At 37.8% G+C, this 15,090-nt stretch overlaps 1 protein-coding gene across 5 annotated transcripts in view; it reads left to right on the top strand.

Annotated features, from left to right (window-relative positions):
- DZIP3 (DAZ interacting zinc finger protein 3) overlaps nt 1-15,090 on the top strand; it is a 120,892-nt gene that overhangs the window by 90,688 nt on the left and 15,114 nt on the right. For all 5 annotated transcript variants that reach the window (XR_011074333.1, XM_068546782.1, XM_068546783.1 and 2 more), the window contains 4 exons: nt 435-531; nt 2,422-2,525; nt 3,988-4,075; nt 5,428-5,529. Coding sequence is in view for 4 of the 5 variants with exons in the window: in XM_068546782.1 (XP_068402883.1) it covers nt 435-531; nt 2,422-2,525; nt 3,988-4,075; nt 5,428-5,529 (391 nt within the window). In the remaining variant the exon portion in view is untranslated. The remainder of the gene's footprint in view (nt 1-434; nt 532-2,421; nt 2,526-3,987; nt 4,076-5,427; nt 5,530-15,090) is intronic.

Here is a 15,090-nt window from a genome sequence, read left to right as displayed (position 1 = left end):
ATAGCTAACATTTATTTAGTACTTAGTATGTGCCAAACACAAAGTGCTTTATGTATATTATCTGAATGAATTTTCACAACAACTCTTTGAGGTAAGTAATATAATTTTCTCCATTTTTATATGTGAGGAAACTGAGGTATAGAGAAGTAACTTTCCCATGGTTTCACATTTAATAAGTTGTGGAGGTCAGATTCATCTTCAGACAACTTGATTTCAGAACCAAAGTTTAAATGACAACTTTAAACCCTCCACATTCATGATAGTAAAGGGCAACAGTAAGAGTTAAGTAATGTCTTCTATTGCTTTTATATGCTGTATACTTTCCAGGAAATCATCTCCTATCCATTGAATAGCTTGTATCTGTCTGCCTCCTGAATAAGGTTGAAAAGTCTGTCCTTGCTGCAGTGTTACTGACTCTTTATCATATATTTCAGATCTCAGTGGGAAATGGAGAAGCATAATCTGGAAAGCACAATTAAAACATACTTAAACAAACTGAATGCAGAAACTAGCAGAGCTTTAACAGCTGAGGTAAAAAAAGAGGGAGAGAGAGATGGGGTTGAGGAGTGAAGTTTTACTTGTGTACTTGTATACTAAAGAATTTTTAAAAGATTGTTTTTTGAATAAACAGAATTAAGACATCTGAGGACCAGCCAGAAAAACACAGCTCAAACTCTTGTGCTTTTTTGACTTGTTGGCATTTTGTATATTTTTACTTGAAGATTGATGATCTTATGTTGTTTTCCCCCAAATGACTCCAAGAAATTGTTTTGCTTCAGTATGTATAGCAAATATAGACATCTTAGAAAATTCTCATTAATCCAGGTGACTAAGCCAAACTTCTAAGAATAACATTTCACTGCTGCCATAATATCTCCTTTCTTTGCTATTTAACTACATAGATCTTCCAAAAACACATACACACCATACATTCCAGTGTTGGAAACCAACTTAACTCTTCCCCCAGAAAGGCATCCAGTTTCTTCTAAGTTATTTTAGAACACCACAGCTAGGATCTCTCAAAAGAAATGTGATTGTATGTATGTATGTAATTTTTATTTATAGATAACCAAACTTGAAATACAATAAAATTCAAATTTTTGGAGCACTCGTTGACATTAAAAGCATTAGAAACCTTCTCACCTTTGTCATGGTAAGGTCTATTTTTTAGCAGAGTACTCTGGAATCCAGAGCTCAACAATCAACAGGTGATATCTGCACAAAAAATCCCTGGACAGTAAAGTATTGGAGTATTAAATTTAACCGGAAAAAAAAAAAGCTCAGATTACCTTAAGAGTTCAAGTTTGTAGACTTTGTTTTTCACTGCTTTTAATCAGAAAGTTCCTTTCTACTTCCATTATTAATTTTAGAAACACTTAATGCTGTCCAAGAGTATAATGAGCTATTTTCAGTGAATATTGAGTGATCAATAGGAAAAAACAGAGGCCAAATGACCATGCATCAATAATAGTTGGAAGGGATTCCACTGTTGGAGAGACATCGGCCTAGATGACCTCCAAGGCCCATTTGGACAGCATAGTCCTGTATGGTCTGATTGTTTTCTTACTCCTTCATCAATTAAAAAAAAAAATTAAATAGCAGGACTTCTTTTGAGTGTTCTTAAACACACTTGCTGCATAATAGAGTTATCTGAGAGCTTTTAAAAACGCCTTTTCAGGGCTTCCTTGGTGGCGCAGTGGTTAAGAATCCACCTGCCAATGCAGGGGATACGGGTTCGAGCCCTGGTCCAGGAAGATCCCACATGCCCCGGAGCAACTAAGCCCATGTGTCACAACTACTGAGCCTGCACTCTAGAGCCCGTGAGCCATAACTACTGAGCTCACGTGCCACAACTACTGAAGCCCATACTCCTAGAACCCGTGCTCCACAACAAGAAAAGCCACCGCAATGAGAAGCCCGCGCACCGCAACGAAGAGTAGCCCCCACTCACAGCAACTAGAGAAAGCCTGCACACAGCAACGAAGACCCAACACAGCCAAAAATAAATAAATAAAATAAATGTTTATTTTTAAAAAATCAATAACATAAAAAGAAAAAGATATTCAGAAATTTAAAAAAAAAACCCGTTTCCCAGGCTACACCTAGTATCAATTAAATTAGAATCTCTGAACCCAAGCCATCATTTTTTTTAAGTTTCTGAGATGATTCCAGTGCATATGCAAGTTTAAAAACTAATGTTCTAAAATGTTTCCCAACCCAGTAACTTTTGAATAAAAATATTAGAATTTCAGAATTGATCAAAGAGCTTTAAAATGTGTTTTGGGCAGGAAAGAAGCTCAGGTGCTGTTGGAAGAGATTGAAAAAAAATAACTTTAAATTTACTTGAAATATTTGAGGAAAGAATGTGTTCATTTACAAGGACATCTTTAACTTTTTTCTCTTTCTCTCAAAAATCTGTAGGTATATTTCTTACAGTGTCGTAGAGATTTTGGTTTGCTTCATCTAGAGCAGACTGAAAAGGAATGCCTCAGTCAGCTTGCCAGGGCGACTCACATGGCAGCAAGGTAACCTCTCCCTCTTCCTTAATGTGTCTTGGTCTCTGAGGTACTCACAGGTGGCTCCAAGGTTGAACGTAATCTGTTATGTGTTTTACATATATGACATCAGACTCTTTGGAGTGAAGAAGCCATTATTTTTTTAAACCTCAAATGTCATTTAGTCACTTTGAGCTTTTACTTTGTTGCTCCTGCTGTAGCGCTGAGTAGGCTACTAAGTGCAGTAGTAGCTGATGGCAGATTTTTCCCCTCCTCAGCAATGAAACAGATCAAAAGTCTCAGTCAGAGACATGCTTGAAGACCAGATATTTACAAAACAAGGTGGATTCTAATTGGAAAACTTTTTTCTTATTTTTTTTTCTCTTAACGCTTGATTTTAAATACCTTTGGAAAAATACATTGAGGGAAAAAATCAGTATTAACACCTCAAACCGTGTTAAAGGCCGTTTCCTGCTGTGCTACAAATGAGTGGTTTTCAAATTTTAGGCAGGTTGCATGGGATTCTTCAGTTTATAATTTTATGGGGTACACCTTTGAACTTAAGGAATTAATTAGATTAAAATCTCTGGGACCAAAGCATCACTACTTTTAATGATTATTATTTTAATATAATCATCATCATTCTTCAATTCTAAAGAATCGGAATCTCTGATGTTTAACAGGATTCCCAGGAGACACTGATGTGCATTCATGTCAGGGAAGCACTGTTGTAAGTGATCAGTCTATCTTTGCTTGCTAGAGGGAGAAAGGATGCTCTATAAATTAGAATATTATCAAGCTTCTTTGTATGAGATGATCTCAGTGATAACTTGTTATGCTCTTTTGTGCCAGGTGATAGTGGGGTGGGGATGTTTTAACAGATAGAGCCTTTTGAAAGGCCACATGAAATCTCTCTTCTTGAGATGCCAGACCCTAAACACCTCAAAGCTGTTTTACTTAAGTTGTTTGATGGGCATGGTGGGCAGAGCTACTGTGTTTGTGCAATTTAGCAGATCATAGAGACAACAATCTAATTCATCCTCGCAGAAGAGGTATTTCTTTCTGACTTTCCTTTCTATAGGGAATATCTTTTTCTAATTTGCAAAAGAGCCTGATAGGCCAACCATGGCCCTGTGATGTCAGGGTTAACGTGAAGATAGTCCAAAACCTGCTTTCAGGATGTCAACATCTTTGAGAATGCTCCTGCATTGGATGGCTAGGGCAGTTTCCCTGTGTGGCCTTCTGCCTCCCTTCTTCAATGGAGGATTCCTATACAGAGGAATGTCTTTGTTTCCTAGTCCTTTTAAAAATTTTTGATAACAAGCCCTTCCATACAACTTTCTGCCCATTTGAGGTAATTGGTGATAGAGGTAATTTTGTTGTTGTTTTACTTTATTTATATACATGCTAGAGAACATAATAGAAATTTTTGGAAATCTAAGTGGCATATAAAAAGAAAGAACTTTCTCTTGTGTCTCCATTTCTATACCAGCAACCTAAAATCACTTCAGTTAAAGGCTGCAGTAGACAGTTGGAATGCCATTGTGACAGATGTTAGAAACAAGATTACATTCCTCAGGGTAAGTCATGAAGTATTTAGAGTAAATTGACTGAATGGTGTAGGTGGTATATACTTAAAGAAAACATCTAACATTAAAAACAATTACTAGAGAAATTTAAGGAAGAACATGTTTTTTCATTGCAGTTATTAAAGTTTATGCCTTTTTGAGGTTTGAGACTGATTACTTCCACTGTAGTTGGTTGTAGATAACATCCTAGGCTCTTACATGTGGTCTTCTAGGTCCTTAGTCTAGTAAATGGTAAACTCAAAAATTGTGCCTCACACTTAATTTTCCTAGAATTCCAAAGTTAACTCTGCTCCAGTCAGAAATAAATGTCTTAACTTGATCTGAGTAATTATGTGTTTACAGAATTAAAAGGAAGATCAAGCAGATCTGTATAGTTTTCAATCTTAACTTTTTATGTAATTACTCCCTAATGCAAAATAATAAATTCTTAATTATTCATGTAATAGAATTAGGACTGTGCTAAAAGTAATCTAAAGCGGTAACCCACTGAATATTTGTCTAGCTTTGTCCTTGGTGGTCTTCCCTGTTTCTTTCCCAGACTCATTCATACTCAGTCTTTAGTGATGCTTAGCATATTTATTGGATTTATTCAAAGTTCTGGCCTCAAAAGAGATGCCCCTTGTTCTCTATCATTGTTTTCTTCTAAGAACGTGTCCTATATATGGAAGTTTCTAAATGTTTGAAGACTTTCTCTTCCAGCTCTTGTGGTTTGTTTACAAAATAACATATAAAGCAAAATGGGGACAATGCCAAAAATGTTGAAAGTATGTTTTTAAGCCTCAAGGATAGGAGTCTTACCTTTGGCAAAATCTAAGAAGAAAAACCAAAGGTATATGTGGAACTGGAGAAAGCTACAGGTATAACTTTTAAGATTAAAAAAAAATGTGGACATTCAAAAGTTTTCCCTAAAACTTCCCCTCCAGTTTTTAAAATGAACATTTGCAAGTAGTTCAACTCTTTGTTACAAATATTTTTTCCCCATATTTATCAGCAAGTAGATTATTTACATCTTCTTGATCTTTAGACTCTGTTTACTTTATATCAGTGGTTCCCATTTGGGGGCTAAAAATTATGGAAACACTGAGGAGTTATCACAGAGATCTGTGAATTATGTGTCTCTGTATCTTGTCAATCAATAGATACTTCTAAAAATACAACTATTTACATTTATGGATAGTGGTGTATAGAGTTGTTTTTATGTCAAAAATTCTTTTTATATTATTTCTGGCATAATAGATTGGAAGTCACTCATCTATGTTGTACTATTCAAAACTACATCAAGTATTTCCATATGCTATTTCTTTGAAGTTGATTTTGCTGTAAAATATTGTTTCTCCTACTAGACACAGTACAATGAACAAATTAACAAGGTGAAGCAAGGGTTTGCCTTGAGTACCTTGCCTCCAATCCAGCTTCCTCCACCACCACCCAGTCCTGAGATACTGGTAAGAAATACAGTTGACTCTTGAACAATGCAGGTGTTGGGAGTGCCAACCCCCCCTCCCCCCGCCCCATGCAGTCGGAAATCTGGGTACTGCTCTCTCTGCCTCACAAACAACGGAATTGATAAATGACTACCCAAGAGCAGGAAGCTGAAACAGTTTGGATAGAATCAGGACTCAAACCCTAGTTTTTTGATTCCACATATTGTGATTTCTAATCAAATGCAAACTTTCTCCACATTTAGTTAATTTAAAGATCTGTAAAATGAAAATATAGGGACTGTATTTATTGAAAAAAATCAATGTATAAGTGGACCCACACAATTCAGACCTGTGTTGTTCAAGTGTCAACTGTATAACATTTTGAAAAATCACCATCTTCATCTTGATAAAATGGTAACAGCTTTAAAACACTGAATATGCATTATGTTTGTGTGTTCAGAGTGGAAAGGGTACATGTAGTGCGTATCATTTGTAATTATGTCCATTCCTGCTGTATCATCTACAGATGATATGACTAGTTGGCTGACTCAGCTGAGGCAAGAGGTAGGTTGTATCACTGGATTTTAGTAATGCGTTTGATATCTAAAGAGGTAATATATGCTCATTCATCCTGTCGATCACACTTACATTATGAGAGAAAACTGATGAATGCCTAGAATTCCCAATGCCCTCAAGTTACTGCTAGATGACTAAAACATCTCAGCATAATACCCTAGCATGCTGGACTTCACCCCCCGACTTCCACTTTAGACTCTGTTTTCCTTAACTTTTATCTTCTATTCTACCTTTAACAGTAAGGACAGCTTTCATTTATGACCCTTCCCTGCTTACTGTAAGGGATAAATAGGTCTTCATCAGACAAACTAATCTCTATGCTATACTATTTATGTTAGCCTTCTGGGAAACACAGCACCTTAACCCAATAAACTCATACAGCTTTCCAAAAGACCTTTTAGAACAGAACCACTTTAGTATTTGTTGTAAAGCTGGTTTGGTGGTGCTGAACTCTCTCAGCTTTTGCTTGTCTGTAAAGGTTTTAATTTCTCCATCAAATCTGAATGAGATCCTTGCTGGGTAGAGTAATCTTGGTTGTAGGTTTTTCTCCTTCATCACTTTACATATGTCCTGCCACTCCCTTCTGGCTTGCAGAGTTTCTGCTGAAAGATCAGCTGTTAACCTTATGGGGATTCCCTTGTGTGTTATTTGTTGTTTTTCCCTTGCTGCTTTTAATATGTTTTCTTTGTATTTAATTTTTGATAGTTTGATTAATGTGTGTCTTGGCGTGTTTCTCCTTGGATTTATCCTGTATGGGGCTCTCTGTGCTTCCTGGACTTGATTAACTATTTCCTTTCCCATATTAGGGAAGTTTTCAACTTCTCTTCAAATATTTTCTCAGTCCCTTTCTTTTTCTCTTCTTCTTCTGGGACCCCTATAATTCGAATGTTGGTGCATTTAATGTTGTCCCAGAGGTCTCTGAGACTGTCCTCAGTTCTTTTCATTCTTTATTTCCACTATTTTATCTTCCAGGTCACTTATCCGTTCTTCTGCCTCAGTTATTCTGCTATTGATCCCTTCTAGAGTATTTTTAATTTCATTTATTGTGTTGTTCATCATTGCTTGTTTCCTCTACTGGGCATATACCCTGAGAAAACCATAATTCTAAAAGAGTCACGTACCACAATGTTCATTGCAGCTCTATTTACAATATCCAGGACGTGGAAGCAACCTAAGTGTCCATCAACAGATGAATGGATAAAGAAGATGTGGCACATATATACAATGGAATATTACTCAGCCATAAAAAGAAACGAAATTGAGTTATTTGTAGTGAGGTGGATGGACCTAGAGTCTGTCATACAGAGTGAAGTAAGTCAGAAAGAGAAAAACAAATACCATATGCTAACACATATATATGGAATCTAAGAAAAAATTTAAAAAGGCCATGAAGAACCTAGTGGCAAGACGGGAATAAAGACACAGACCTACCAGAGAATGGACTTGAGGATACGGGGAGGGGGAAGGGTAAGCTGTGACAAAGTGAGAGAGTGGCATGGACATATATACACTACCAAACGTAAAATAGCTAGCTAGTGGGAAGCAGCCGCATAGCACAGGGAGATCAGCTCGGTGGTTTGTGACCACCTAGAGGGGTGGGATAGGGAGGGTGGGAGGGAGGGAGATGCAAGAGGGAAGAGATATGGGAACATATGTATAACTGATTCACTTTGTTATAATGCAGAAACTAACACACCATTGTAAAGCAATTATACTCCAATAAAGATGTTAAAAAAAAAAACAGAACCACTAGATAATAACCTTTATTATGATAACAGATCTGAGGGTAAGAAAAGAAGAAAGGTGTGATATATTTAGGGGTAGATCACTTTTGACAGTAGCATTTCTGCTTATAGTAGAACTTTGAAAATGTTTTTTCTACAAATACTAGTTGAGTATATCAAAGAACTTAAAAATTATGTGAATTGTGTGGAGTTACACTATGTTTCAAAAGCAGAATTCAGAGCTGAAAGCATTATGATATGCACCATGGGCTTTAGTTTAGAATGACAGTATTGCCTTTTATATTTTTGGTTAATTCAGGTTTTATAGGAGCATTATATTATGGATATTATTATTCTAGGCTTTGAACACCATCATACCCAACTCTCCTGATAAGGAGTGTGTTGCGTAGATGACAGAAATCCCAGATTCCCTGTAGTTCTATGGGAAGTAACACATATTCTTGGTAGGATTTCTAGAAACCTGTTGCCTCTGCCTGTATTCAAACTACTGCCTATAGGTTGTAGTTAAACTCTCCCATGACTCTAAATATAAAATGGCTCTAGAGACTCGGACACTAGAAACAGAGTTGTTCTTTGGAGTTTTCTGGAACCAGACTGGCATAATCTATCTGATACTAGTGACACTATAACTGACAAACATAATCAAACCTTGACCTCTACATCCTCATCCCTTCAGAGACTTGCTTATGGCTGATGTGGCTACCCAGGTTTAGTCAAGGGAAAAAACCCGCTGGCAGTTAGGCTCAATGGAATTTATAAGCATCCCTTGCTAACGCTTGAGAGGTACATGTGTATCTTTTGTGCTTCCTAACCAGAGTCACTGCTGTGCTTTATCAAAGCTGACAGTTGTGTTAAAGTACAAGCATCAGTGACCACTGAGAATTAGTAGAACAGTTTGAGAGCACAGATGCTAGAAATGTGACCATTATTTTTGCAATAAATTGAGGTGGTATTATACAATGGAAATACATTAGAGGTCTGGGTTCAGGTCCTAACTCTGTGAAGAACTGTGTTGGTTTTGGGAAACTCAGCTGTCCCAGACTTTGGTTTTCCTATCTAAAAATCAGGAAATTGTACTAGATGATCTGATCACTAAAGTCTGTCTTTCTGAGATTCTAGTATTGTAAAGAATGGTTGAGATGAATATTTCCATGGGGTTGCAATCACTTCCATGACTAATTTTCTAGCTATAACCACGTAGAAAGGCCTAGAAAGTTTTTACATGATTTTGCAAAACTAGAAATCACCTGAAAATGTTCTACAGAACTAGGATCTGAATTATGTAAGTAATGGAAGAGGAAAAATAATGTTAAAATTATTGAAGCAGGAGGATTAACCAAGATGGCGGAGTAGAAGGACGTGCTCTCACTCCCTCTTGCGAGAGCACCAGAATCACAACTGGCTGCTGGACAATCATTGACAGGAGGACCCTGGACTTCACCAAGGAGGATACCCCACGTCCAAGGACAGAGGAGAAGCCACAGTGAGACGGTAGGAGGGGCGCAATCAGAGTAAAATCTAATCCCATAACTGCTGGGCGGGTGACTCACAGACTGGCGAACACTTATACCACAGAAGTCCACCCACTGGAGTGAAGGTTCTGAGCCCCACGTCAGGCTTCCCAACCTGGGGGTCTGGCAACGGGAGGAGGAATTCCTAGAGAATCAGACTTTGAAGCCTAGTGGGAACTGATTGCAGGACTTCGACAGGACTGGGGGAAACAGAGACCCCACTCTTGGAGGGCACACACAAAGTAGTGTGCGCATCGGGACCCAGGGGAAGGAGCAGTGACCCTGGGGGAGACTGAACCAGACCTACCTGCTGGTGTTGGGGGGTCTCCTGCAGAGGCAGGGGGTGGCTCTGTTTCACCGTGGGGACAAGGACACTGGCAGCGGAGGTTCTGGGAAGTGCTCCTTGGCGTGAGCCCTCCCAGAGTCTGCCATTAACCCCACCAAAGAGCCCAGGTAGGCTCCAGTGTTGGGTTGCCTCAGGCAAAACAACCAACAGGGAGGGAACCCAGCCCCACCCATCAACAGTCAAGTGGATTAAAGTTTTACTGAGCTCTGATCACCACAGCAACAGTCAGCTCTACCCACCACCAGAGCCTCCCATCAAGCCTCTTAGATAGCCTCAACCACCAGAGGGCAGACAGCAGAAGCAAGAAAAACTACAATCCTGCAGCCTGTGGACCAAAAACCACAGTTACAGAAAGATAGACAAGATGAAAAGGCAGAGGGCTATGTACCAGATGAAGGAACAAGAAAAAAACCCAGAAAAACAACTAAATGAAGTGGAGATAGGCAACCTTCCAGAAAAAGAATTCAGAATAATGATAGTGAAGATGATCCAGGACCTCGGAATAAGAATGGAGGCAAAGATTGAGAAGATGCAAGAAATGTTTAACAAAGACCTAGAAGAATTAAAGAACAAACAAACAGAGATGACCAATACAATAACTGAAATGAAAACTACACTAGAAGGAATCAATAGCAGAATAACTGAGGCAGAAGAACGGATAAGTGACCTGGAAGACAGAATGGTGGAATTCACTGCTGCGGAACAGACTAAAGAAAAAAGAATGAAAAGAAATGAAGACAGCCTAAGAGGCCTCTGGGACAACATTAAACGCAACAACATTCGCATTATAGGGGTCCCAGAAGGTGAAGAGAGAGAGAAAGGACCAGAGAAAATATTTGAAGAGATTATAGTCGAAAACTTCCCTAACATGGGAAAGGAAATAGCCACCCAAGTCCAGGAAGCACAGAGAGTCCCATACAGGATAAACCCAAGGAGAAACACGCCGAGACACATGGTAGTCAAAGTGGCAAAAATTAAAGACAAAGAAAAATTATTGAAAGCAGCAAGGGAAAAACGACAAATAACATACAAGGGAACTCCCATAAGGTTAACAGCTGATTTCTCAGCAGAAACTCTGCAAGCCAGAAGGGAGTGGCATGATATACTTAAAGTGATGAAAGGGAAGAACCTACAACCAAGATTACTCTACCCAGCATGGATCTCATTTAGATTTGATGGAGAAATCAAAAGCTTTACAGACAAGCAAAAGCTCAGAGAATTCAGCACCACCAAACCAGCTCTACAACAAATGCTAAAGGAACTTCTCTAAGTGGGAAACACAAGAGAAGAAAAGGACCTACAAAAACAAACCCAAAACAATTAAGAAAATGGTCATAGGAACATACATATCGATAATTACCTTAAACGTGAATGGATTAAATGCCCCAACCAAAAGACATAGCCTGGCTGAATGAATACAAAAACAAGACCCATATATATGCTGTCTACAAGAGACCCACTTGAGACCTAGGGACACATACAGACTGAAAGTGAGGGGATAGTAAAAGCTATTCCATGCAAATGGAAATCAAAAGAAAGCTGGAGTAGCTATACTCATATCAGATAAAATAGACTTTAAAATAAAGACTGTTACAAGAGACAAGGAAGGACACTACATAATGATCAAGGGATCAAATCCAAGAAGAAGATATAACAATTATAAATATATATGCACCCAACATAGGAGCACCTCAATACATAAGGCCACTGCTAACAGCTATAAAAGAGGAAATTGACAGTAACACAATCATAGTGGGGGACTTTAACACCTCACTTACACCAATGGACAGATCATCCAAAATGAAAATAAATAAGGAAACAGAAGCTTTAAATGACACAATAGACCAGATGGATTTAATTGATATATATAGGACATTCCATCCAAAAACAGCAGATTACACCTTCTTCTCAAGTGCGCACGGAACATTCTCCAGGATAGATCACATCTTGGGTCACAAATCAAGCCTCAGTAAATTTAAGAAAATTGAAATCATATCAAGCATCTTTTCTGACCACAACGCTATGAGATTAGAAATGAATTACAGGGAAAAAAACGTAAAAAACACAAACACATGGAGGCTAAACAATACGTTACTAAATAAGCAAGAGATCACTGAAGAAATCAAAGAGGAAATCAAAAAATACCTAGAGACAAATGACAATGAAAACACGACGACCCAAAACCTATGGGATGCAGCGAAAGCAGTTCTAAGAGGGAAGTTTATAGCTATACAAGCCTACCTAAAGAAACAAGTAAAATCTCAAGTAAACAATCTAACCTTACACCTAAAGAAACTAGAGAAAGAGGAACAAACAAAACCCAAAGTTAGCAGAAGGAAAGAAATCATAAAGATCAGAGCAGAAATAAATGAAATAGAAACAAAGAAAACAATAGCAAAGATCAATAAAACTAAAAGTTGGTTCTTTGAGAAGATAAACAAAATTGATAAGCCATTAGCCAGACTCATCAAGAGAAAGAGGGAGAGGACTCAAATCAATAAAATCAGAAATGAAAAAGGAGAAGTTACAACAGACACCGCAGAAATACAAAGCATCCTAAGAGACTACTACAAGCAACTTTATGCCAATAAAATGGACAACCTGGAAGAAATGGACAAATTTTTAGAAAGGTATAACCTTCCAAGACTGAACCAGGAAGAAACAGAAAATATGAACAGACCAATCACAAGTAATGAAATTGAAACTGTGATTAAAAATCTTCCAACAAACAAAAGTCCAGGACCAGATGGCTTCACAGGTGAATTCTATCAAACATTTAGAGAAGAGCTAACACCTATCCTTCTCAAACTCTTCCAAAAAATTGCAGAGGAAGGAACACTCCCAAACTCATTCTATGAGGCCACCATCACCCTGACACCAAAACCAGACAAAGACACTACAAAAAAAGAAAATTACAGACCAATATCACTGATGAACATAGATGCAAAAATCCTCAACAAAATACTAGCAAACAGAATCCAACAACACATTAAAAGGATCATACACCACGATCAAGTGGGATTTATCCCAGGGATGCAAGGATTCTTCAATATACGCAAATCAATCAATGTGATACACCATATTAACAAATTGAAGAATAAAAACCATATGATCATCTCAATGGATGCAGAAAAAGCTTTTGACAAAATTCAACACCCATTTATGATAAAAACTCTCCAGAAAGTGGGCATAGAGGGAACCTACCTCAACATAATAAAGGCCATATATGAAAAACCCACAGCAAACATCATTCTCAATGGTGAAAAACTGAAAGCGTTTCCTCTAAGATCAGGAACGAGACAAGGATGTCCACTCTCACCACTATTATTCAACATAGTTCTGGAAGTCCTAGCCACGGCAATAAGAGAAGAAAAAGAAATAAAAGCAATACAAATTGGAAAAGAAGAAGTAAAACTGTCACTGTTTGCGGATGACATGATACTATACATAGAGAATCCTAAAACTGCCACCAGAAAACTGCTAGAGCTAATTAATGAATACGGTAAAGTTGCAGGATACAAAATTAATGCACAGAAATCTCTTGCATTCCTATACACTAATGATGAAAAATCTGAAAGAGAAATTATGGAAACACTCCCATTTACCATTGCAACAAAAAGAATAAAATACCTAGGAATAAACCTACCTAGGGAGACAAAAGACCTGTATGCAGAAAACTATAAGACACTGATGAAAGAAATTAAAGATGATACCAACAGATGGAGAGATATACCATGTTCTTGGATTGGAAGAATCAACATTGTGAAAATGAGTATACTACCCAAAGCAATCTACAGATTCAATGCAATCCCTATCAAATTACCAATGGCAATTTTTACGGAGCTAGAACAAATCATCTTAAAATTGGTATGGAGACACAAAAGACCCCGAATAGCGAAAGCAGTCTTGAGGGAAAAAAATGGAGCTGAAGGAATCAGACTCCCTGACTTCAGACTATACTACAAAGCTACAGTAATCAAGACAATATGGTACTGGCACAAAAACAGAAACAGAGATCAATGGAACAAGATAGAAAGCCCAGAGATAAACCCATGCACCTATTGTCAACTAATCTATGACAAAGGAGGCAAAGATATACAATGGAGAAAAGACAGTCTCTTCAATAAGTGGTGCTGGGAAAACTGGACAGCTACATGTAAAAGAATGAAATTAGAATACTAACACCATACACAAAAATAAACTCAAAATGGATTAGAGACCTAAATATAAGACTGGACACTATAAAACTCTTAGAGGAAAACATAGGAAGAACACTCTTTGACATCAATCACAGCAAGATCTTTTTTGATCCACCTCCTAGAGTAATGGAAATAAAAACAAAAATAAACAAATGGGACCTAATGAAACTTCAAAGCTTTTGCACAGCAAAGGAAACCATAAACAAAACGAAAAGACAACCCTCAGAATGGGAGAAAATATTTGCAAACGAATCAACGGACAAAGGATTAATCTCCAAAATATATAAACAGCTCATTCAGCTCAATATTAAAGAAACAAACACCCCAATCCAAAAATGGGCAGAAGACCTAAATAGACATTTCTCCAAAGAAGACATACAGATGGCCACGAAGCACATGAAAAGATGCTCAACATCACTAATTATTAGAGAAATGCAAATCAAAACTACAATGAGGTATCACCTCACTCCTGTCAGAATGGGCATCATCAGAAAATCTACAAACAACAAATGCTGGAGAGGGTGTGGAGAAAAGGGAACCCTCTTGCACTGTTGGTGGGAATGTAAATTGATACAGCCACTATGGAGAACAATATGGAGGTTCCTTAAAAAACTAAAAATAGAATTACCATATGACCCTGCAATCCCACTACTGGGCATATACCCAGAGAAAACCGTAATTCAAAAAGACACATGCACCCGAATGTTCATTGCAGCACTATTTACAATAGCCAGGTCATGGATGCAACCTAAATGCCCATCAACAGACGAATGGATAAAGAAGATGTGGCACATATATACAATGGAATATTACTCAGCCATAAAAAGGAACGACATTGAGTCATTTGTTGAGAAGTGGATGGATCTAGAGACTGTCATACAGAGTGAAGTGGGTCAGAAAGAGAAAAACAAATATCGTATATTAATGCATGTATGTGGAACCTAGAAAAATGGTACAGATGAGCCGGTTTGCAGGGCAGAAGTTGAGACACAGACGTAGAGAATGGACATATGGACACCAAGGGGGGAAAACTGCGGTGGGGTGGGGATGGTGGTGTGCTGAATTGGGCGATTGGGATTGACATGTATACACTGATGTGTATAAAATTGTTGCCTAATAAGAACCTGCAGTATAAAACAACAAACAAACAAAACAACTAATACTAAACTTTCATTGGGTTATTTGTATGGAAATATGTTAATATA

The sequence above is a fragment of the Eschrichtius robustus genome, chromosome 6 (genome assembly GCF_028021215.1).
Source record: "Eschrichtius robustus isolate mEscRob2 chromosome 6, mEscRob2.pri, whole genome shotgun sequence".
NCBI classification, from domain to species: Eukaryota; Metazoa; Chordata; class Mammalia; order Artiodactyla; family Eschrichtiidae; genus Eschrichtius; species Eschrichtius robustus.
Note: the sequence above shows the minus strand (reverse complement) of the source record. Positions and strands in the feature narration are given on the sequence as shown.